Source organism: Paroedura picta, chromosome 3 (assembly GCF_049243985.1).
Source record: "Paroedura picta isolate Pp20150507F chromosome 3, Ppicta_v3.0, whole genome shotgun sequence".
Taxonomy (NCBI): domain Eukaryota; kingdom Metazoa; phylum Chordata; class Lepidosauria; order Squamata; family Gekkonidae; genus Paroedura; species Paroedura picta.
This window is the reverse complement of record NC_135371.1, coordinates 39,023,930-39,048,592: the sequence shown is the minus strand read 5'-3', so window position 1 is coordinate 39,048,592 and position 24,663 is coordinate 39,023,930. Positions and strand designations below refer to the sequence as shown.

At 45.2% G+C, this 24,663-nt stretch overlaps 1 protein-coding gene across 4 annotated transcripts in view; it reads right to left on the bottom strand.

Moving 5' to 3' along the window:
* Window positions 1-663: 663 nt before the first annotated feature.
* SLC41A3 (solute carrier family 41 member 3) overlaps window positions 664-24,663 on the bottom strand; it is a 55,116-nt gene continuing 31,116 nt past the window's right edge. For all 4 annotated transcript variants that reach the window (XM_077325365.1, XM_077325364.1, XM_077325367.1 and 1 more), the window contains 5 exons: window positions 20,009-20,153; window positions 18,647-18,726; window positions 11,083-11,217; window positions 8,707-8,855; window positions 664-6,764 (listed from right to left, as the gene is read on the bottom strand). In XM_077325365.1, the coding sequence (XP_077181480.1) occupies window positions 6,579-6,764; window positions 8,707-8,855; window positions 11,083-11,217; window positions 18,647-18,726; window positions 20,009-20,153 (695 nt within the window). In that variant the 3' untranslated portion in view covers window positions 664-6,578. The remainder of the gene's footprint in view (window positions 6,765-8,706; window positions 8,856-11,082; window positions 11,218-18,646; window positions 18,727-20,008; window positions 20,154-24,663) is intronic.

The following is a 24,663-nucleotide window of genomic DNA, read 5'->3' as shown; positions in this document are numbered from 1 at the left end:
ATAAATTCTGGATGGGTTCCACCAATCAAAGCAACTTATATGGCCATTGAAGAAGAAAGCATGTATGAATTCCCTCCTCTCCCCAGAAAGCATGAGAATCATTGTCTGGTCAGCAGTCTTCTTCACTGTTGGTCCAAGTATATAAATCTTTTTTTGCTGTATGCTTGATCTACTGACTTTGGCTTCCTTTGTGACTTTGGCTCTTGGCTTACAATTCAGAACCATCATGGCTTCTATTCTTCAAATACTCTTGCTATGTGCACTTCCTTGTGGCCTCAGTTCCTGGTTTATAATTCAGTCTTGCTTCACTAATTTTATCACTTTTGAATTGGGTTTCCCTTGATCCGGACTCCCAGTCCTAAAACCTCCTTATAAGTCACCTATAATTTTTGGCCTTGACAACTGCCATTATGGTCTCTCTGCTGCCCACTGTATAGTCAGAGTTCAAAACACAACTGGCAAACCAATACAACTTTTGGAAACAATGATGTCCATATTTCAAAGTAATAGTCTGCCCGAACCTGACAGGTGCTTACTATTATCATTTTTCATTAAGAAAAGGAGAAGGAAGTTTTATTACCGCACTTATTTCCCAAATAATCTTGGTTAAGGAGAAATTATCTGAAAAATCAAGTCAGAGACGCAAAAAAACAACAACAACTCTCAGAGCACTAATTGTTTTACATTTTATTTTGTGGTTTCTAAACCATAAAACTACCATCAGCTTGAAAAACAAAAATGAAAATTCCATCAGACTAGGCCCAGGCTCTGTGGACAACAGTGCCTCTACCTTCTTGTCTCCCTGTATTCCTTCTGGAGAAGCTCCCTGAAGCCTAAATGCATGAGGACTGAAGAGCTCTGGGTTAAGGTGGGTGGTTTAGGAATACTCAAAGCAGGGGCAGAAGGCTGAATGGAGGCAGGTTTGCTTTTCGTGGCACAGGCTGCTTTAGGTCCGGGGACCGGGACCAGTCCGTGGATCAGTCAGTACTGGGCCGCAGCTCCTCCTCGTCCTCCTCCCCGGCTGCTGCCTTGGGGGCTGCCCTGCCACTCTGCCGGCGGCTCACCTTTGGTGCTCTCTGGTGGCCACCATGGCTGGGGCTCCCCCTCGGCATGGCATTGCACAGCTGCTGCTGGCAGCGCCCCCCAACGGGCAGTGGGAAGTCAGGAGCGCCGGCGGCGGTAACGTCCCTCAGCAAAAGACTACCCCCCCCAGGCCTCAGTAAAACTGTCAAGTGTTGACCGGTCCCCGGTGATAACAAGGTTGGGGACCACTGCTTTAGGGCACTGAACCTCTACTCTAGGCAAACTTTCCAGTCACCTGTGATACAACATGGAATATGCTGCATGAAACTGAAAGCACTTTTCATCGTTCATCATCTACAAGTCTTTTTATGCAAATGTGTGTATACTCTGTGAGACTGGCTTCAGATGTGACCTTGACATGGAGAACAGGTCAAGGGAAGGATTCTAGAATGCTCAATAGCCTCTTTTTAAAAAAAACACTGGTGCTTCCACTTCTCAGTCCCTGACTTTAACAGTGCTTTGGTCTTACACTACCATTCAAGGAAACGTGCAGGTACTCAACACAAACGTGCAGGTGCTTCATACCCACATGTGGTCCATGTACAGTGAAGTTCTCATTTGGACAAGACGCCACATGGAGAAAGCAAGATCACAAAACACTTGCCCCTCCAGTTTCCTTTTCATCAATCATATTACAGGTTGCTCTGCATCAAATGCAAACTTTGGGAAATCAGGATTTGAAAAAATTCAAGGTGCAATGGAGAGGTTAGGCTCCACCTCTACCTAATAGTGGGAGCTGACCAAATGTTGGTGCAGGGGAAAGTTGAAAATAGACATTAGATCAGCTGTGGGAGAGTGAGATTGGCTGAGTGAAGCATGTAGTGGAAGAGTTGATGCTGACCCCTAAAAAGGTCAGCTTGTAACAAAGAATCCAAATGCCTGGATACGAATGAGCAATTTTTCTGTCTCAATATTTTTTGGTTTGGCTCTATTGGACACCCCCTGCCCCCATTTTGGGATTCCCCCAGAAGCAAAAATCCCAATGCCAGTAAAGTATTAGGATCTGGGATTTTTCAGAAACCTTGAATTTTTTGGGGTCCAATAGACCCAAACCAAAAAATACAAAGAGGGGGAAAAAGCAGCAGCAAAGCTGTAAAAACCAGCTGAGAGGTGGCTCTGCTCTTTAGGGTGATCCCTTTAAACCGGACTGCCCCCCAAAGCTTGCAAAACAGCTGATCCTGCAGGAAGAAATCTCCCCACAGGCTCAGCTTGCACCCAACAGAGCCCACCAAGCAGCAAATCCTATAGTGAAAACTTTCCCTGCAGGCTCCCTTGGGCAGCCCAGTTTAAACTGGACTGCTCAACAGAATCCACAAAGTAGCTGATCCTGCAGGGAAAACTCACCATACAAGTTCAGCAGAGAGTTTTCCCTACAATTGATTTGCAAGTTCTTTTAAACACGCCCTCTGTAAAGGGACTGCAGAACAATGCCTAAAAACAGCTGAGTGGCAGAAGCAATCTGCTCCAGCCTCCTCAGCTATTGCTGGTAATTCTCAAATATATTAGGGATTCTCTCCCCAGTTCTCAAAAAAAAAAAATCCTGGATACATTTGGGATGCCAAAATATACCCCAAAATACCAATTGTTTCCAGGTATATTTTCAGTTCAGATATATCAGAATGCACACCCTTATGCCTTAACAGTTCAAATACTCAGCTGAAAAGAAACTTTGCAAGAGTTATGTACAATTACAAACCATATATAAATGCTCCCCCCCCCTTTTTTTTTTTAACCCTGTGAGTGGAATATGCAATCCTGAAACAGTGGAGGGTGGTAAAGACTCTAAGTACAAAAGGGCATCACATAAAGTGGTGGGCAAATGGTAAAATTCTAGCCCCAAATTGTAAATGGTGTTGAAGTAAAAAGCCATGGTGAAGTAGAGAACGCCTCTGGCTGTGTGGGGGGGAGGAAAAGGAGTTGTTTCCAGCCAGAGTTCTCCTGAAGGAACCTTTTGGCATAACCTAAGGAGGTGCTGTAGGAAGGGACAAAGGGAGTTAAAGCAAAAAGGAGTGATTTAGTTAAAGCAATTGCCTTCCTGAAGTGGATGGAAGGTAAAGCATACGGAAGAGCTGTAATAAAGACCTTAGACAAGAAAATAAAACGTTTGATAAGTATATCTGACAACACTTGAGGTAACTAAAAAGGGTCAAGTGTGGGCACCATAGCACCTGCTGAGGCCTTCTCTGGTGCCCGCTAAGTGGTTTCAGGAAGCAGGCAGAGCCAGGGACAGCCTTTGCACAACAAGGTTACTGACTGACGCCTGGCGATTTGACTGGCTCTGCAGATTCTTTAAAATGTTGGTTTGGCAGCTGCTGCCCCCATAGTAAAAAGATCTACATTAAGCTACTGAAGTTAGGCAATCATTTTGTGGCTGGCTCCACCTGCTGCAGCAGCCATTTTCTTGCTGCTTCCATCATGCCCACAGACTCCAAAAGGCTGGGGGTCTTCAGATATGGGCAGTTGTCACTGAAATGCCTCCCAAGAAAATGAAGTCTGCTTGTGGATAAAGATGGAGGTGCTGGAGCTATGAGTAGTGATGGTGAGGTAGAAAGATAATTTCCCACATTTCTATAGTATCTGGTTAGGGAGATAACTGAATAGGCTAGCTACAATAAAGAACAATAGATAATTAGCCAAAACAGGAAGTGAAAGAAAACAAAGGGAAAGAAAACTGCTATTAAACTTTAAGTAGGAGCAGAGTGGAAACAATCTTGCCTGCCTGACAGAAACTATATAGGGGTGGTGGCAAAATGGCCAGAGGAACACCTCAGGGCAGAGAGGAGGGAACATGGAGATACTGTCAGATTGACAAAGGACACTTGTACAATTGTTCCCACTGTGCCAGAGCAAGTTAATGCTATAGAACAGACTGCTATGGCCACTGAACGGTTAACAGTAACTGACAGAGAGAACCTAAAATGTCTGGAAGCCTCTGAGGAGAATCTGACTCTAGAGGGACTGACTGCCACTTTAAGCTCAGGGCATGCCAGTGTATGCATAATCCCACACGTGAGGAAGGTATGGGCCTACATGAACTTGGGGTTCCCTGCCTGAAAGGACTACAGTTATCAGAATGGAGGAATTCAAGTTCTCAGGATAGTGTCATCAAATCTCATCTGCTCAAATAAGAAAGTCCAGAATAAGTTCTTGCAACCCTACCATCAAATGTCAGCCAGATCAGCTTTAGTTGCAACAGATGTTTTACCAGGGGCCATTAGTTGTCTGCTATCCATCCCTAATTCCATCTTGGCTAAATTTAATTTGGCAGCCATTTTAGGAGCTACTAATGCCATGTTTTGACAAAGGTGAGGCCAAGGCTCTCCTCAGTCTATGCTAATGAGGCTTCAAAACTTGGGCAGGAGTCCAATTCACTGATGGGATATCTGCATGCCTGTCCATTGCCATGGGGCCTTACAAAGCCAGGCACCAATCTAGATCTGCCCGTGTGATTTCATCAGCAAGGGCAAGGTCTTCCATAGAGCAAAACCTAATTACTACCAAGCACCAGGGTTGACTTGACTACCTTTACTGACCTTGTCTGAATGTCTTCGACCAAGCTTCCTCAGGCATCGCCTTCAGTCATCTTCGCCCGCTCTAACTGGGTGAAATCACCTCTTCATGAATGTCCTAGGAAGGGCTCCCTCCAAGCCAGGAAACTCACAGATTCTCATCCTGCACTCATCCAGAATTCCTGGACCTTCCAATGATGTATTTGATATCTCCCATAACTATTGCTGTTCTGTCAGACAAAATACTGCAGTCTAGTTCCCATCAGTGGCTCAGAGGCTGCCAACTGTGCTTTTCTTTCTCTGGGACTTTGAGGCATCACCTTGTTCTACTGCAGCCTTATCTTTTAATTATCTCCTTGAAACCTTTGGAAGCGCTGGCTGAAGGTCTCCAACACTGAATCTCTGGACCATCTAAAGACACAATGTATTCTCAGCAGATTGAGGACAAGGAGAGTCCTTTTCTGTCCATTCCTTATTTTTTAAAACTCTTCTTCCCCCTGCTCTTTCTGTCTCCCTCTCTCCTACTTGTGATAATTAGGCCTGGGAAGAACCCAAAGACTTTGGTGTGGAGCCTGGAAAGATTGGGATTTGGGGAGGGACTTCAGTGGGGTATAAAGCCATGCACTCTACCTGTGGCCACTTTCTGCCTGGAGATGAGCTGTAATTCTGGGGGATTTCCAGGTCCCACCTAGAGGCTGGCATCTCTACACAAAATAAAATTGAAACCTTGCATTGGAAAAGATCTGATTACTTCATGGTTAAGGTAAAGGTAAAGGTATCCCCTGTGCAAGCACCGAGTCATGTCTGACCCTTGGGGTGACGCCCTCTAGCGTTTTCATGGCAGACTCAATACGGGGTGGTTTGCCCGTGCCTTCCCCAGTCATTACCGTTTACCCCCCAGCCAACTGGGTACTCATTTTACCGACCTAGGAAGGATGGAAGGCTGAGTCAACCTTGAGCCAGCTGCAGGGATTGAACTCCCAGCCTCATGGGCAAAGCTTTCAGACGGCTGCCTTACCACTCTGCGCCACAAGAGGCTCTTATGGTTCATGGTTCATGGTAGCCTATTAGGGGCACCCTATTAGGGGCAACCACTTCATGGTTACTGGTAGCCTATTAGGGGCACCCTGGAGCTTGTTTGCACACTATCCTGGTGAAAGATCCCTAAACCACATGTTCACCTCTCCCTAATTGGCCAGTCTGTCAGTTCTGAAAGCTAGTCAGTCTATGGAAATGGGAAGAGGTTTTCCCCAACACTAAGATTAATTCCCCCAAACTGGTTGTGATTCTGGGCAAGTAACCTGAACCCCAATTGGAAAGTCCACACACGTCTAAGAATATACACGAAAAGGAGCACATATGGGAAACAGAAGGCAGTGAGGCATTTTTCGTAAGTATGAAGGCGATCAGTCTTTTGTATTGCTCACTGGAGAATAGAAACACAACACAGTTATGTACAGAAAGTCACAAGAACAGCTGAGCTGTACATTTTTGTTTAAAAACTGAACACGGCAAGTGTCATGTTAGCAGGATCCACTGAGTTTAATGATGAACCGAGCGAGAAATATTTGTTCTGCACATACCACCTGATGTACTACAGGTAGTGGGGATGAAGATAGATTCAAACCTGCCATTTACTGGTCTTCTAAGGATCTGCCCAAGATGGAACATCTTCATCTAGGATACTATCTGAGAGCAGTGGATGGCCAATCTGACCTGGCCCCTACAGTAACACTGCTTAACCAGATGGGGCTGGCTGAAGCAGAGCTTCACAACCTTTTCATTACACATAGTTGCTACTTCATCAGTGTTTCACATTGGTATCACTTCATTGGTATTTTTCATACAACACAGCTATGCAATGTTGAGGTCAAAGGGGATGGATATCCAATATCCTTTTAATACCCTGTTGGACCGTGTTAAAAGCACCATAGTGAAAGTCTCACTTGTCACAATGGTGGGCAGGGCAATACTGTAGACGTCTCTTTAGTTTCCCACTTTCGTCTGTAGCCCGTTGATCACCCAAACCAAGAGAAAGCAAAGTGCTAGCAATCCAGTGCCTAGGAGGTCTCCCAATGCAGTGAGGTAGGGGATGGAGAAGTTATCAGGATCTAGTCCCTTTCGCCACATCAGCCGCACGATCAGGTCAGCCATGTAGAGCAGGATTCCCACCTTCAACCAAAAACAATACAGACATCAGTTATCTGAATGCTATGGCCAATGCAGATCAGCCATGCTATCTTTTGCTAAAAATGTCGGGTGGGCTACAAAATTCAACTTGCTAGCAACAGACAACTGAAGACCTTTGGCCACTCCTGCGTTGATTGCTCTCTTCTCTCTAATGTTGCCCCACTCCCGTCTGGAGGGCCCACATAAATTGCATCCAGACTAGTAAATCGTTTTCTTCCTTGGTTCTAGGTTGTTGAACTAAGACTTTCCTTTGCACCTTGGATTTGGTGAAGGGTTGCATTTCTACTACACCAGCCCTCAACTTTTTGACCACGTTCTTCAGAGAATTCCCAAAAGTGGCGCACTCACGCAGGATATGGTTGGGAAGCATAGCTGTGAACACGCCCACCCGGGACCCCTCCAGGCCCATTACTGGCCACTGAGGGGGAGGGCAGATTGACATGACTATATATGGTCATATCATCCAATAAAGGTTTAACAAATTTTACAAAATATATAAATACTAAGCTCCCACCCATTTGGCAAACCCTTCCAGGGTCATAAAGAAACCCCAGGGGTTCATGAAACATTGGCTGAGAAACCCTGAACTACGTGAACTTTTTTGTCACCTCAGAGGTAGCAGTGTACTTCCCATCCCCCACCTTTGCACATGCTATATGGACACAGTGGGATAATGTGAGATTATGTTTTCCTCAGCTACAGTAAAGTTCCACCCACCCCCATCTGAAATTCAGTATTCCAATAGCTGAGATCTTGTTTTACCCCCAAACACCCTTCCAGTGATTTTGGCAGTTTTTGGTCCCCCAGATAATCAAGAACTGTGTTTGTATGTGATTGAATGAGACAGACAACCCTTCACTTCCCCTCCTGCTTTGTTACTAATCTCCCTTTTTCTGATTAGTTAGGAGCTGCCCATAAGCAATAAGCAAATTAAAAGCAAGAAAATGAACTTTCATACTTCAGACTGCCAATTTACTGTACAAGACTCCAAAAAAAAAGTGTTTTGGAGATCTGCCACAGCAGAATATCGATATGTCATAAGGGCAGCTCCCAGATCACAGCCCTGATTTGGATTTTCTGCACCTCCAGGGCACCTCTGCTGATAGCATGATTGTTCCACCCCACATGACTTCATGTGATATTTCCTCATGCTTGTGTCCCACTTTCATTTACAGACTGTTCAATTTTCAAGTTTTCAGGGGCAGGGGGAATTTGCACTTGTGACTTGATGAGCGGATTTAATGCCCCCATTGATCACCAGTGGCTTATGCAGTTACCACCACCAAAGCCCACCAGTGACCTGTACCTTGTCTATCTGTCTGAGGTTTTGATTGGTTCGCTGCTTTCCCTCATTAAACTGGTTGTTTTGGTTGGTTGTGCCACCCTTCCTTTATTTTTTGAATAACATACATTAGCTACAAGAATTTGGCATTGTGGCTGACTGCAGGGCTAAAGGAATATTGCTTTGGAAAGTTATTGTTGAGGTTCTTTAAAGCATCCTTACACTGTGTCTGTTTTGTTCATCAATAAAGAACATTGAGGCTTTAATCCTCCATTCATTATTACTGAGCACCATTCTGTTTGCAGAAAGTGTGTGTGAGAGAGTGAGTGAGGGGGGCACACACTGTACAATCACCTCTTTTGGCCAGTGGAGATTAGTATAAACTCAGCTCACCTGCCCTTGGCTTGTCTGGTTGTTGCTCTCTCTCCACTGCCACCTTTGCTTGCCCATCCACTAGGGGCTCATTGGGCCCTCGCTGCTGCCTCAGCTTGCCCTCCTGCACCACACACAGAATTTACCTGAATGCTTTTCTTAAGCAAACGTATTTGGCGTCACATTCATGCACCCAAAGCTTAGTGGGCTGACTTATTTTGGACCACACTGAAGATCCCAATTTAATTCCAAAGAGTTGTGCTTCGTTACCTGCAGGAAAGCAGCTATCAGGTAAAACGACACAAAGCTGAAGGTAAGAGAGATGTGGCCACCCTGTAGGACATGAATGGTATACAGGAACACCAGGTGCCCTGGGATCACTAGCAGGATTAGCACACGAGCTGACTTGGAATTGACCCCTGCAGAGGACAAAATATCAACATGAGTCATGGTTATACTCAGAATAAATTAAGATTTTCCCCCCTAACAGTGTTATACATATTGGAGGAACTATGTGCCCAGTGATGTGAGTAGCTCAGATACCTTGCAACTGATCTCTATAAACAATATGAAATCCTCCAAAAAGGATCCACCACTGCAATACAATGTGAATGCTCCTTTAAGTGACAGTGTCCATTGTTGCTTGGAAAGCTGTTCCCTCCTGGCTGACCAGCACAAGGATTGGAAGATTTTCTCTGTGTCACATCAAATGTATTAGATAAAATGGAAGAAGGGAAGGATTATTTTCTAAGGGCCATTCCGCACAGCATTAATATTGCTGAAGTTGTACCATTGTGTAAGGCTTTTTTTTTTAACATTACGCATGACGTCATATACAATCTGCAACACTCCCGCAAAAATTGCTTCGTTGTAGTGCTTTTCGGGGAATCCACAACAAAAGTGGATCCCCCCTAAAAAAACCACTAGACTCTTGAGAACCGGCAACATATCCGAAAAAGACATGTGCGAACACAACAGTTAATTGGCTGTTCTGTTTGATTGATGGCCAGGGGCGGGAGGAAGCGCAGAAAAATATCGCCTCCTTTGTTGCGATTTTGGCGAGACTGGAAACTTGTGCGTTACGAGAAAAGCTCTAGTGGGAGAGCCTTTTTTTCAATAGAAATGGCTGTGTGCGTTACAGAGACTTGTCGCTTTTGATTGCAGCACTTTTCAATAGCGCAGATTTAGCAACATTGCCTGTTGTGCAGAATGGCCCCAAATATTTTCTAAGTACCACAAGAGAGCATATACCACAATCTTAACACATGTGCTCCTGTGGCTTTTCTGACCTTCCCAAAGGTTTAAAAATTGTTTAGATCAATGATCACAGCTCCTGTAGAACAGCTGTGGGAGGATCCTGATTCCATTGTGAAAGCAGATTTAACTGGGATTTACAAGCATACCTAGCATTTTGTAAACAGCTGGCTCAATCACGAGGCTGTGCATTTATGAATGCACTGTATTCCAATATGTCCTCCTCCAAGAGCCACCTTGGTTAAAAGCGGCAGCCTCTAAGCTGGAGAACTATTTATTTATTTAGATTCATTTCCTGCCACTCTTGGTGAAACCAGCCTATGGCAGATTACATGTGGGTTTGATTCCTCACTCCTCCCCATTCTGCCAGCTAGGTGATCTAGGGCCAGTCAGAATTCCCTCAGAACTGTCTCAGCCCTACCTACCTCACAGATTGTCTGTTGTGGGGAGAGAAAGAGCAGGCGACTGTTAGCCACTTTGAGATTCCTTTGGGTTGCAAAATGCAGGGTGCAAAAAAAAAAAAAAACAGCTCCTCTTCATCATCATCTTCCAGTGTTTGTAACTTCCCAAGCTGCTCTCTTGGATGAGCTCACCACTACTGCACGATCTTGGCTTTCTAGTAGCTTCTGTTATCTAACTTACTCTCATCCATGTCTACTCTCAGGGGATCAGCTTCCGAGAAAAAATGGGGGAAAGTAAGACTTGAGCTTTCACTATTATACCACAAAAGCCTGTAGGAGGACACTTGATTTGTACCTGCATGGTTTAATGGATCTGCTGTGTTATTGTACTACAAGAAGTTCAGCATCTAATGGTAGCACTGCATCTTAGGGAGCATACTTAGCTGTAGCAAAGCTGAACAACTGTTGAATGGCATAACAGAAAGCCTATTTCTAGCAGAAGAAAAAGAAGACACTTAACCTTCCCCATACTATTTAATTCCTGCAGTGCATGCATCTTGGCGGTCCCCCCCCCCCCCTCCCATGCAATGTGGTAAACATATACTCAGATTCTCTGCTTGGTATTAAAGATTATGTTTGTGTGTGTGAGAGAGAGAGGGGGGAAAGAGATTAGAGGGGACAAGCACCCCTCCTCAGCTCAAAATATGTTTCAGCTGTTTGGCAGGAACTTGACTTTCTAAGTCAAGAACAGCTGTAGAATGTCTGGCTCACAAGTCAGGAGAAAAGTTTTCCCTCATGGAGTCAAAGCTGTTGCTGTTTTTTTTTTAAAAAGAACTAATGAAAAATTCTCTGGAGCTACAAGTTCTTTTCAGTGAGTACAGGATAACCTAATAATGGCACAGTCCCAATTGATTCTAACGAACAGAATCCATAGAAAGTTCAGTGTCCCATTAGGATGGTGGATGGGAAGAACTTCAAGCCGGTTTTGTACCTGAAGTGAAGAAGGTGGTACATGGATTAGGCCAGTGTTGTCTCATCTTATATGGCAAGACACCAGGCATGCTCCAGAAGTGAAGAAATGTGGAAATGCGGCTGGCTTGGATAGCGACCAGATTGCCACCAACACCTGCAAAGCAGAATTATGGAACTGATCATTATGTTTTGGTGAGAGGAATTACAATTCCTATATTGTCCAGAACTCTCTAGAAAAACAGGGATGGCAGCATCCAGTCAGATACTTTCTAAGCATGATGGTGGCTATGAGATAATGATTTACATTTTGTTAAAAACAAAACAAAACAAAACAGAAGAGCCTTATTGGTTCAGACAATTATCCATCTAGAGCAGCATTCTCTTTCACATTGGCCAACCAGTTGCCGTGAAGAGCCAACAAACAGGACATAGAGGCCAAAGTCTTCTCCTGATGTTTCCCCCTGGCACTGATATTCACACATTTGTTTTAGAAATTTCACCTTAACTTTCAGTATCACCTTATCCTCCAAACCCCTAACAGTATACAATGCAGCACTGAAAGACAGGAGAGTGATTCAATCCTTCATGAAGCACCCTGTGTTGCAGGGCAGTGGTCCCCAAACTTTTTATCACCGGGGACCGGTAAATGCTTGACAATTTTACTGAGGCCCGGGGGCGGGGTAGTCTTTTGCCGAGGGACATCACCGCTGCGGCCTGAGCCCCTGCTCCACTTGCTTTCCCACTGGTCCCCCTGACTTCCCGCCACCTGCTGGAGGGCACTGCCAGCAGCAGCTGTGCAGTGCCATACTGAGGGGGAGCCCCAGCCATGGCGGCCGCTGGAGAGCACCGAAGGTGAGCCAGTGGCAGACTGGCGAGGCAGCAGCTGGGGAGGAGGACGAGGAGGAGCTGCGGCCCAGTACCGACTGATCTACGGACCGATCCCGGTCTCCAGACCGGGGGCTGGGGACCACTGTTGCAGGGGAAAGATTTGGGTCTGGATTCTGACTGGCAGGTGTACAAGTCCACCTGGCCAGATTACAAAGACATGCTGAAACTTTGCAGCACAGTATCAATGGCAGCTTCAAGAGATAGAGAAGAGGTGCTGGAGTGGGAGAGGCACCAGGATGGTGGATGGGGACCCAAAGGATTAACTGTCTTCATAGAGGTTTTTTTTAACACACACGCACACATACTCAAGCCCACAATTTATAGAAGCTGTCATTGGCAAGGCCATCAGACTGCATGTAGTCCCGTACCCTTCATTCAAGCCAATAGGCTCGTCTCTCTTCAGCTTTTACTAATGCTTTTTTAAAAGTCAATTGCTTTTAGAGCACTCTTGCCGGAAAAGAAAACTGCAGGGCATTCACTTCAGCTCCATTGTACAGTAACTCCTATGGCTTCCAGACCTTGGCACACAGCATAAAGGAAACCAGGAGTCCTCACCCACCCCCCACCCCGGTTTTCAAAAGTTCCCAGATGGCCCGGAGAAAATATCCTGTCTCTTTAACAGAGGCATCATGTGCAGAAATAAGCAACTGAAGCTTTTCATGGCATTGAAGTAAATAACATCTCCATAAGCTTTTAAAAGAGCCTCTTGTGGCGCAGAGTGGTAAGGCAGCTGTCTGAAGCTCTGACATGAGGCTGGGAGTTCAATCCCAGCAGCCGGCTCAAGGTTGACTCAGCCTTCCATCCTTCCGAGGCTGGTAAAATGAGTACCCAGCTTGCTGGGGGGTAAACGGTAATGACTGGGGAAGGCACTGGCAAACCACCCCGTATTGAGTCTGCCATGAAAACGCTAGAGGGCGTCACCCCAAGGGTCAGACATGACTCGGTGCTTGGCACAGGGGATACCTTTACCTTTACCTTTAAGCTTTTAAAGGGACCAGAATTCCCACTCTCCACTTTCAGACCAATAGGCAACCCAACAACACCCTCCATGCAAAACTGGTGCAGGTTCACAGTACATAAGCTGTTTCTTTTGATACAGATCTGTATCCAAGTACTACAAGTATTAAAATCACAATGAGCTGTCCTCCCCATTAGCGGCAGAAATCTTCCTACGAGCACTGCTAGCAGAAGGGGTTACACCTTGCCTTTCCACGCACCCAGCGGCGATGCCCTTGTGTGGTGCAAGCAGCCTCATTCTGACATCAGAGACTCTTTGCCGGCGGAACCCACTGTGTACTGGAGGGACATGTTGCTGTTAAGTGAACAACCCACCACATGGGGACTGGGGAACTACCTGAGAATGCGTGTGCGTCACTAAACGTGCAGTGCTATTTGGGGTGAGCAAAGGTACAAAAGATATGTAAATCTGCACAGATTGCAAGGTTCTTTGGAGTTCAACATTGTGCATCTAGCTAGGCTCCCCTGGACTTGGCTGCCAAACATGTGTGTCCTTAGCTGAGCCAACTCTTAAGACTCTAGTCCTAATATACTGTTTACTTCTGGGCTACCATTTCTCTCAATCTCCCTTCCCATAATAGCATCTCTTCTCACACTGCAACTTCAGAGCATAAGAAAAGCCTCATCAAATGACTAATGGTAGCGATAACCTGGTCTCCTTTTTTGAGGTCTTCTTCCACCTTCAACATAACAAAGTAGCCATCCCATACTCCTTGGCAATAGTTGCTCTTTCCTTCAAGATAGTTGCTCTTTCCACCCCACCACTGCAAATCCAACAGCTGCTTTCAGTTCTGCTTCTCAGAAACAAACAAAACCAAAGTCTTATTTTCAACAAATTTTGAGAAGTACGGCAGGATCACGTAGTTCTTCTGGATGCATTGGCCACTGCTTCAATTGAGGGTGAATTAGCGCTATTAATGCAGGGCAATTATCAGACAAATATATTCCTTTTAAGTGGATTCATCTGGGCTCAACAGAAGAAGAAACTGTATTTCTCAATTAGAAGACTGATTGGTATTGTGAGAACTCATTATATATCATTTCATTATATATGTACTAAGGGCCAAAACCCATTGCATTCAGAAATGCAATAGGCACTAGATTGGTGAGGGTGGAAGAACTTTGCGGATGGCCTCTCCCTCTCTCCAGGACCCGGAAAGGCTGCAGGCTTGAGGCTCCTGGGCAGCGAACTCGCTGGTTGGAGGAGGTGACACTCCAGTGGCAGGATAGCCGCCCTGAGTGGGTGTTAAGCACTGAGTGGTACTTAAGCCATGAGAACAGCTCCTCCTCCCAGGTCTTACCAGAAATATTAAGTGGAACAGATGTATGAGAATGAACGCAACATTTACAATGTGCTAGACTATCAGTGTAGTGTAAAGATTTGTTGTTCTTGTTGTTAGGTGCAAAGTCGTGTCCGACCCATCGCGACCCCATGGACAATGATCCTCCAGGCCTTCCTGTCCTCTACCATTCCCTGGAGTCCATTTAAGTTTGCTCCTACTGCTTCAGTTACTCCATCCAGCCACCTCATTCTCTGTCGTCCCCTTCTTCTTTTGCCCTCGATCGCTCCCAGCATTAGGTTCTTATCCAGGGAGTCCTTCCTTCTCATGAGGTGGCCAAAGTATTTGAGTTTCATCTTCATGATCTGGCCTTCTAAGGAGCAGTCAGTGCTGATCTCCTCTAGGACTGACCGGTTTGTTCGCCTTGCAGTCCAAGGGACTCGCAAGAGTCTTCTCCAGCACCAGAGTTCAAAAGCCTCAATTCTTTGACGCTCGGCCTTCCTTATGGTCCAACTTTCGCAGCCATACATTGCAACTGGGAAGACCATAGCCTTGACTAAACGCACTTTTGTTGGCAGGCTGATGTCTCTGCTTTTTAGGATGCTGTCTAGATTTGCCATAGCTTTCCTTCCCAGGAGCAAGCGTCTTTTAATTTCTTTGCTGCAGTCCCCATCTGCAGTGATCTTGGAGCCCAGGAAAATAAAATCTGTCACTATCTCAATTTCTTCCCCATCTATTTGCCAGGAATTGAAAGGGCCGGATGCCATGATCTTTGTTTTCTTGATGTTGAGTTTCAAGCCAGCTTTTGCACTCTCCTCCTTCACCCGCATCAACAGGCTCTTTAGTTCCTCTTCACTTTCTGCCATTAGAGTAGTGTAAAGATTAGTGTTGGACAAAGATCAAAATGTCTCAGGTTCAAAACCCAGTACTGCCAGTACTTTCTCTGTCTAAGCTACCTTGTGGAATTGTCAGGATAAAATGGAGAAGGGAAAAACATGGATGTACTTGAAAGGCCCAGATGAAGGGCAGAAGGAAAATATGGCAGAAAGAATGTTCTACAACAGTGGTTCTCAACCTTCCTAATGCTGCGACCCTTTAATACATTTCCTCATGTTGTGGTGACCCCCAACCATAAAATTATGCAAGGGTTCTTTCTCAGAAATTAACCCGAAACTGACCAAAGGTGTGAAGATCCATTGTTCATGATTGTACATACATTGGTTATAAATTGTATATAAATTGGTGGGCACCTTCAGGAGGAGTGGCAACAGTGGTGTCCCCCCCCCCCCCGGCCAAGCTGCTCAGTCTGGCACGACCCCTGTGAAATGGTCATTTGACCCCCAAAGGGGTCCCAACCTCCAGGCTGAGAACCACTGTTCTACAGTGCTAAAGAAAGCTAAGAGTTTGTTAGGTGTTTCCTCTGCCTTGCCTCACAGGTTTGCCACATGCTTTTCATTGTTTAGTTTTGCCATTGTAAACATCAGTGGATGTTTACTTAATTTTCTGTAAGGCTTTTGACAAGCTTCCCCTTTATGTTCTGATGGGTAAAACTGGAAGACAGTAGACTGGATTTTCTGATGATTAGGTGGATAGGCTAGAAAAGAGTGACAACCCAAAGGGTGGTTGTCAATGGTATTTTATTAGAGTGGAGGGAGGTGAGTAGTGGAGTGCCAGACCTCGGTACTGGGTCCGGTACGTTTCAACAATTTTATCAATTAACTGGATGAGAAGGACTCATTAAATCTGCGGGCAACCCCAAATTGGGAGAAGTAGTGAACACCTCAGAAGACAGATATAGAGTTCAACGAGATCTGAACATGCTGGAAAAGTGGACAAATGAAAACAACATACAATTCAATAAGGAGATGTGTAGAGTTCTATATATGGATCACAAAAATGAGAAGCATGCATACTGGGTGTGAGATACATTTCTGGGTAGCAGTGTGCGTGAATGTGATCTTGGGGTTCTTGAGGACTGTAAGCTGAATATAAACAGACAGTGTGATGCAGTGGTTGTTGTTGTTAGGTGCAAAGTCGTGTTCGACCCATCGCGACCCCATGGACAATGATCCTCCAGGCCTTCCTGTCCTCTACCAATGCAGTGGTAAAGAAGGTAAATGCAGTCTTGGGCTATATCAACGGAGGCATCACATAAAAAAATCACACAACATCATAGTCCTGCTATATATCACATTGGTCAGACCCCATCTTGATTACTGAGTGCAGTTCTGGAGGCCTCACTTAAAAAAGGACATGGACAAAATTAAGAGGGTTCAGAGGAGAGTGACGAGGATGATTTGGGGCCTGGGGACCATGCTCTATGAAGAAAGGCTGAGGGATGTGGGAAAGTTCAGCCTGGAGAAGAGGAGGTTGAGAGGAAACATGATTGCTGTCTTTATCTGAAAGGTTGTCACATGGAAGAGGGCAGGGAAAGATTCCTTTTGGCCTCTCAGGATATGTCTTCAACAGAGCACTATGCTCTATTAATTCCAGCACTCTGGTGGTCCCTAGCCCTGAAGCACGCATGTATGAGTTAGCTAGTTAGTTAGCTAGCTTAATTATTCAATACTAGCAAGAAAGCCCATTGCAACCAGGAATGCAATGGGCGCTAGGACCCAGGGGACACCAGGAGGTGCTTTTTTTTTCTGCTGCCTGGAGCTGTGAAAGGCTCCTACAGGGTTTTTTTTTTCTGCTGCTTGGAGCTGGGAAAGGCTCCTACAGGGTTTTGTTTTCTGCTGCTTGGATCTGCGAAAGGCTCCTACAGGGTTTTTTTTTCTGCTGCTTGGAGCTGTGAAAGGCTCCTGCAGGGTTTTTTTTTTCTGCTAGCTCTCGTGGGCGTGCCGGCTTGGAGCTCCTACAGGGGTTTTTTTTCCTGCTGCTTGGAGCTGGGAAAGGCTCCTTCAGGGTTTTGTTTTCTGCTGCTTGGATCTGCGAAAGGCTCCTACAGGGTTTTTTTTTCTGCTGCTTGGAGCTGTGAAAGGCTCCTGCAGGGTTTTTTTTTTCTGCTAGCTCTCGTGGGGGTGCCGGCTTGGAGCTCCTACAGGGTTTTTTTTTCCTGCTGCTTGGAGCTGGGAAAGGCTCCTTCAGGGTTTTGTTTTCTGCTGCTTGGATCTGCGAAAGGCTCCTACAGGGTTTTTTTTTCTGCTGCTTGGATCTGCGAAAGGCTCCTACAGGGTTTTTTTTTCTGCTGCTTGGATCTGCGAAAGGCTCCTACAGGGTTTTTTTTTCTGCTGCTTGGATCTGCGAAAGGCTCCTACAGGGTTTTTTTTTTTCTGCTGCCTCTCGTGGGCGCGGCGGCTTGGAGCTCCTACAGGGGTTTTTTTTTCTGCTGCCTCTCGTCGCGCTAGCGGCGAAAGGCTCCTCCGGGGGTGTTTCTTTTTTTTCTGCAGCTTCTCGGCGGCTGGAGTCTTGTGTTGTGTTTGCGGCGGGGGCTTCCTTGGGGCCGGCCTGACGCGGTGAGAGACGCTTCGCGCCTCTCACCACGTCAGGCCGGGAGCAACTGCGAGCCGCGCTGAGCACGGCTCGCAGTTGCTGGGGCTGGGAATCGGAGGGACCAATCGGCAGGCGCTTCGCGCCTGCCAATTGGTCCCTCCGATTGTCTGTCGTGAGGAAGGGTCCAATTCGGACCCTTCCTCATCACGGACAGAGCCCTCCTCAAGGCCCCTTAACCATTTATTTAGTCCGTGGCGCCCGCGGCGCCACGGGCGGTGTACAGATGTTTCCCACCACTCCCAGACTAGCTGGCTCATGGCGAGTTACAGAGTACCCCCCCCCCCAATAAAACCCCAATTAAAACCCACCCTCACAGTCTCTAGACAGAGAAACAACTAAACCTCCCAGCCCCTTCCCATCAGCTCAACAGAACCTTATGTGCCTAAGGGGTGTTAATGGGGTTAACCTGATGGTCTGGCTATGCCAAGAAGGGGCCCGATGATCTTCTCTACACCGGCCTCAACCAAATGCCTAGTGGAAGATCTGTCTTTCAGGCCCTGTGGAACTGTACCAGCTCCGACAGGGCTCTTAGCTCTTCCAGGAGCTCATTCCACCAGGTCAGGGTCAGGACCAGAAAAGCCCTGGTCCAGGTGAGGGCCAGCTGCACTTCTTGTGGGCCAGGAAACATCAACAGATTTGCACCCTCAGAGTGAACAGCATTGCAGGGGGCATAAGGCGATAGGTGGTCCCTCAGATATGTGGGGCCCAGACCGCGGATAGCCTTGAAGGTCAGTACTAGAACCTTGAACTTGATTCGGAACATAACTGGCAGCCAATGAAGCTGCCTCAGCACAGACTGGGTAGGGACCCTCCAGCCTTTTGGCTTGAACACCAGGATTCTGTTCCCATAATCCTGAAATTTACTACCTCACAGCCCCAATTTCCACAAAAGAAGAACCCACTTACCATTGATTACTGGAGTGAAAACAGCCATGCCTTCAAAGTTTGGCTTGGTCACAGTTTTGTTCAAGATGAGGCCCCCAATGCTAAAACATTAAGTTACAAAAGATAAATATGTTAATTCTCAGGCACAGGGAAAGATTAAATGAACATGGCCAGCACCAGTAATATTTTAAGTGGAGCTCCTGACTCTACAAATCTCCCTGTGTCTTCCCAAGTCAGCAAAGGTTTTGCTACATCTCTCAGAGAGAGAAAAGAAAGGCTCAGCTTGTGATTGGTACTTGTTTGTGTACTGAATATTAAAAGGAACCAATGCTACAAAAGCTTATCATTCAAAAGCTTATCAAAAGCTGAACCATTAACTCTACAATGGTTCATCTTAGAAAAACCGATGTGTTTTTTTCATTTGCTCTACAATTTCTAAACAAAGGTCTTTGAGGATAGGGAAATCTTCTGAATATTACAGACAGCAGCCTTAAGGAACTTTAAGAACAGTACATGGAGCAGCTAGAGTGTCAGATAAAGATCTGGGGGAACCTAGTTTCATATTCCTCCATAGATGCTTGGTGAGTGACTTTAGGCCAGTTACTCCCTCAGACTTACCTACTTCACAGGGTTTTATTCTGTGAATAAAATGGAGAACAGGAAGATGTTGTTATAAACTGCTCTGGGTCCTCATTTGGGAGAAACGAGGATTATAAATATCTAAATAAATGAATGCAAATATCCAGAAAGAAATGTGCATGGATTTGGGTGGAAGGGGGGGTTACAAAAATGTTTAAAATGAATACATTATTTGATCATTGGAAGAATCTATTGAGTATTAAAAACAAATAAGTAAAGTCATCTCTAATCAGGCGAGAAATCTACTGAGTAATCTCAATTGACATAGGGCTTTGCAAAGAAGTTAGGAGGCCAATTATGCTGCTATGTTCAATGTCTCCTATACAAAGTTCAGACATGAGGACAGCAGAAGAGAGAGGACTGGTTTCATATGTGCATAAACATCACTTGATTTGTTATTTTGATAATTCGCAAATGAATGTATGAAGTGGCTCCATCAGAAAGCACTGTGTAACAGTTCCATCCGTAGTGAGTGATCTTCTGATGGATACTGCCTGCAATATCTAGAAGATCTAGATGTTGTATCAAATACGTGCAAGTGAATCAATCCAATAAGCTCTCCTGTGCACAGGTGCAGAGGAGATTTCATCACCATATTCCGCAAAGACATAAGAAGAAATGATCCTTAGTACAACTAGAAACTGACAAAGCAGGTTGAAGTTTTTTACCCAAAGTTAGTGAGAAGACTGATTGAGATAGGTCCCTAAAATTCCAAGATGTCTTTTTCCTTATTACATGATCTACCTGCTGATGGTCATTGCAACAATGACTGGCTGCCATCCAGACTTCAAGACTTCAGCAATGGGTGGACTCTGCTTGGCAATAGCGACCCACAGAGGAATCATTACGATGAAGACGGCACAGATCAAAGGCGAAAGGTAACTCACATCTGCCAGGGGGCAAAAAAGGGACTTTGAGTTAGCGTGTGAATCTTCAGTTCTGTCCAAGTTGTAGGCAAAACAATTCCATTTTCCCAAGGAAAAGGGCAGTATCCGGAGTGGCCTGCTCCCAGAACAATTCCGCCCCGCCTCCATTGGCATCTACAATCCACAATGACCAACATCAGACACTCATTACAAGAAAGGGAATAGTTAAAAACATTCACTGCTGTTTTAGGCAGGAAGGAAGCACATAAGCAACACTGAGGCTCTGAACCAGAGAACGTTTGTTGTGTTTGGGTTACTGAATGCAAGTCCCATTGGAATAGCAAGTCCCGTTGATATCTATGGAACTGATATCTATGGAACTGAAGCATGACTAATAGAAGTATGATAAATAAATAATATTAGATCCATGGGTCAAAGAACATGGAGGCAATTGAATTGTTTCTTTATCGGTGACAGTACATGATACAAGAGAGTAGCAAGACTTCAATGAAAACCCCCCTAACAAGCCCCACAATATATATATGCTTTGATCAATGGATCTACCCACGGCTGTGGGTGATTGGCTGCATGGCAGTTTGAACTGATTGGATCCCCCGATGAACCTGCTGTGAGCCAACCGGGCATGTTGTGGCTATTAGAGACAAATCTACTGGCTCCTGCGGGGAAGCCAGCCAGCCACGAGCCAATTGGTAGCTCCAAATCTCAATGCTGCCTCAGACCTCACGCTCGGTCCTCAGCAGGGCTGCATACACAACAGCCAAGTTCAGCAGGCTTAGGGTCAGTGTGTTTTCTCATTCCATAGCTATATAAAAACATCACCCCACATATACTAATCAGGTTTGCTGTTAATCTCCAAAAATGAGTTCTGATGCTATACGGACATAACAGAGTGAGCTATGGCAGGACTTCCCAAAGATGGAAAATTAGGAAACTAACTGTATGCATGCTCTCTTGAGATTATGTTCATTACTGCTTCCAAGCTGTAATTTTGTCATAGGGAAGGAGCTAGCATTTTAAAGAATTGTATTAATTTGTGGAGAGGAAAATTGATATACCCTAAAAGAAACCAAGGAGCTTGCATCAGGGGAAAATCATCACACAGCTATATATTTTAAAGGGGGGGGGGAGACAGGTGTGCAATAAAATAAACAAGTGGGAGGCGGGAAGAAAACAGCAATTAGACTGACCGCAACTGAACTCAGAGTCCCCATCAGCTCTGTCACTGTTACAAATTAATGCTAGCTAAGCAACATTACTGGAAAAAAAGATTCACCCCAGGGGCTGCATTTGAACAAATTTAGGAAACTTTCCTCCTTGCAAGTGCTAGACAACCGAGGAAAGAATGTACTCCCCTTATTCCCTAATTGGACAGCATTATAATTTTTAATGTATGTAAGAATCTTTTTGATATTTAATATGCTAATTTTGTGCTCGAGACCCATGAGCCACATTGAACGTGCCCTCCGCCATCCTAATGGCTGAAAATGGCCCATGTGAGTATTGTTGTGAAAGAAACTGCACCATTTTATTCTGGTAAATACCGATTCCTACCTTGCTGGTATAGCAGCTGTACAACCAGAAAAACACATCTTATTTAAACTATTTATACTTTGCTTTTCTCCCAAATGGGGACTCAAGGTAGCTTATGATGTCATTCTCGCCTTCATTTTATCTTTACAACAATGATCTGGTGAGGAAAATGAGGTTTGAATCCCATTTTCTGTCACAGCAGCTTACTGGTTGCGCTGGGGTCATAAAGATATACCTTAATCAAATTGATGGCAGCCATGAAGTCCCCCCATCATGGTCCTCAAGGTCTCTATTTTAAACTTCCTATGCCTCACGAACGTATTCAGGAATGTGGGGTCAAGGATAGTCCCTGGTTTTTTTCATAGTTCCAAAAAAAAAAACAATTAGATGCCTAAGAACCTTCGTGATGACGGCACAGGTTCAATGGCAGTGACCTCCAGCAGATTTCAGATAGTTTCCTGCACATGGTGTCTCTTGATGGGGCACTGAAGGACTGGTGAGCTCAGGAATTTGCCGTGAGGTGGAATGACAAATTCTATTGAATAGCCATTGGTTATGCTTTCCTTTACCCATTTGTTGGTGCTGATAAATTCCAGGCTTGATGGAATATTTGAAGCCATCCCCCCATCGGAGCTAGTCTGACACTACTTTTGTTGTTGCTGATGTTTTCCTTCCTTAATGGAGGCTGGTGCTTGGGCTGAACTGTCATACTGACTTCTGTCTTGAAGTTAGGTTTAGATTTGGTCCACAACCACTGCTTGGAGTCTGATCTAAACTGTGGAAGTGTTCTGTAAGACCGAAAGGACTGTGAACCATAGTTTTTCTGCCATTTGTGCTCCCTTTCATAGGCGAATGGCATGACCTTTTTAAATTTTCAGTTAAGTTGTCTAACCTTTGCTCTTTCAGGCAGAGACAGGAAAAGACTGAAGGTGAGCTCCTTTTTCCTTTTCAGATGGAAAGTGCAATCAAGTGCAATCCCTTCAGCAATTGTGGAAGGAGGAATCCAAGCATATCAGAGTTTCCTCCTCCCCTCCTGATCAAACTGGTATTATATTTTTAAAAAACCTGCATATGAAGCAAAAAAGGAAGTTGACCAGACTTCCTTTGTGATTTCACTGATGTAGTTGTATCATGCACAGTATGGAAAATGAGTCTATATATCACAAGATTATATCCTTTGTTTGTTGTATATTTGTAATTTCCTTCTTTTGTCTCCTAAAAAAGAAGAGTTCTTTGGTTCTTATATGCCACTTTTTCTCTACCCGAAGGAGTCTCAAAGTGGCTTACAGTCACCTTCCCTTTCCTCTCCCCACAACAGATGCCCTGTGAGGTGGGTGAGGCTGAGAGAGCCTTGATATCACTGTTCAGTCAGAACAGCTTTATCAGCACCGTGGCGAGCCCAAGGTCACCTGGCATGTGGGGGAGCGCAGAATCGAACCCGGCTCACCAGATTAGAAGTCCACACTCCTAACCACTACACCAAACTGGCTCAATAGTCTAACACTATGCTTTATGTACCCACCTGTGAAATATCTAGTACTATTCTCTAGACCACTGGATTGTCTCATCAAAAATGAAGAATGGACTAGAATCTTCATATCTGGAATAATGGTTACCACCTTGATATAATGCTCTAGATTTCTGGGCTGCACTAATTTAAATAAATCTCATGAATCAGCTCCTCTTTTCTGAAATATAACCTTGGAATAACCTTTAGAAGTCCAGGGAACTTCAGAGAAAGGGAGAAGAGAGGGCACTGCGCTCAGAGGAAATAAGCATGACTCAGAAGCAGAAGGAAGGAAGCTTCAGAAACATCTTCAGGCAAGAGGGAGGGTGCCAGCCCTTTTGATATGCTAATACTTCTTTCTTCAAGGGCTCTCCATCTGCTCTTTGTATCTGGTCCAGAGGTGGGCCAGTTGCAACACATCTTGCAGGTAACAGGGGCAGATGATGCATCCATGAAGTGTGCTTTTCCAAAAAGACATCAAAGCCTCAGGCTACAAGTATGAAAAGCTGTCTTTAATCACAGTGTCATATTAATCTCAGCAGATTTTTATCCAGGGGAGGAAATGTAGCCTTCTCTGATAAACACACAATATTTTTAAAACAGCACACAGCACCATGTCAGGCGCTACAGGGAAGGAGGTTTGCCGCCTGATGCAGTAAAGGAAGCACTGAAGCAGCACATGGAGATCTGCCTGACAGGCAGGAAAGGGTGTTCAACTGCAAGGAACACAAACGGGGCCTCAACTTCAAGAGAGGCCGGAATACATACTTGATGAGCATCTCTGAATGGGAATGGGGACCAGATGAGATTGCAGCAGAGGCTGCTTTTCACATCACGGTGTGGCTACAACAAGAAGAGCTGTGCGCATGGACATTTCTTCATGGGCTCTGCTATTAAACTTCAAGGACCCCCTTTGACTGCTTCAGTGTCTCTGGACATTCAATGGGCTTAAAGGTTGGTTTTAGCCAAGATGTTCCAATGGTGGCTCCAGCAAGAAGCTCCCTGGTTGGATGCAAATGCTGATCCAACATTATCAAACCTGGGACTCTCTACTGACACCAACCAGCTCATATAACAGAAAATAATTGTCCTTCATGATTCAGATTCATCCCACTTCACCAATTCATCAATATTTGGGCATGATTCACACTCATTCTCGCTGGATCACTTTATTTTTGTGACTAGTTTATTCTGCAATGTGCCACAACACACCCTTAGGTCAGGAAACTGAATCTTCTGGCCTCCTGTAATAACTTATCCTACCATCTCCATCCTTCTGCTGTTTGCAGTCTTGTGTGTGTGTGCACCAACTGAACGAATCTTCGTCATTCCAACGAAGTATACTCTGGCCCACAAAAGCTTATGACAAAACACATTTGCTAGCATAACCCTCCTGAAGTTTGCCCAATACATCTCTTCACTCCTGATTTCTAAAGGGCAAGAAATCTGAACTGGACAATATTATCAGGTCTCTG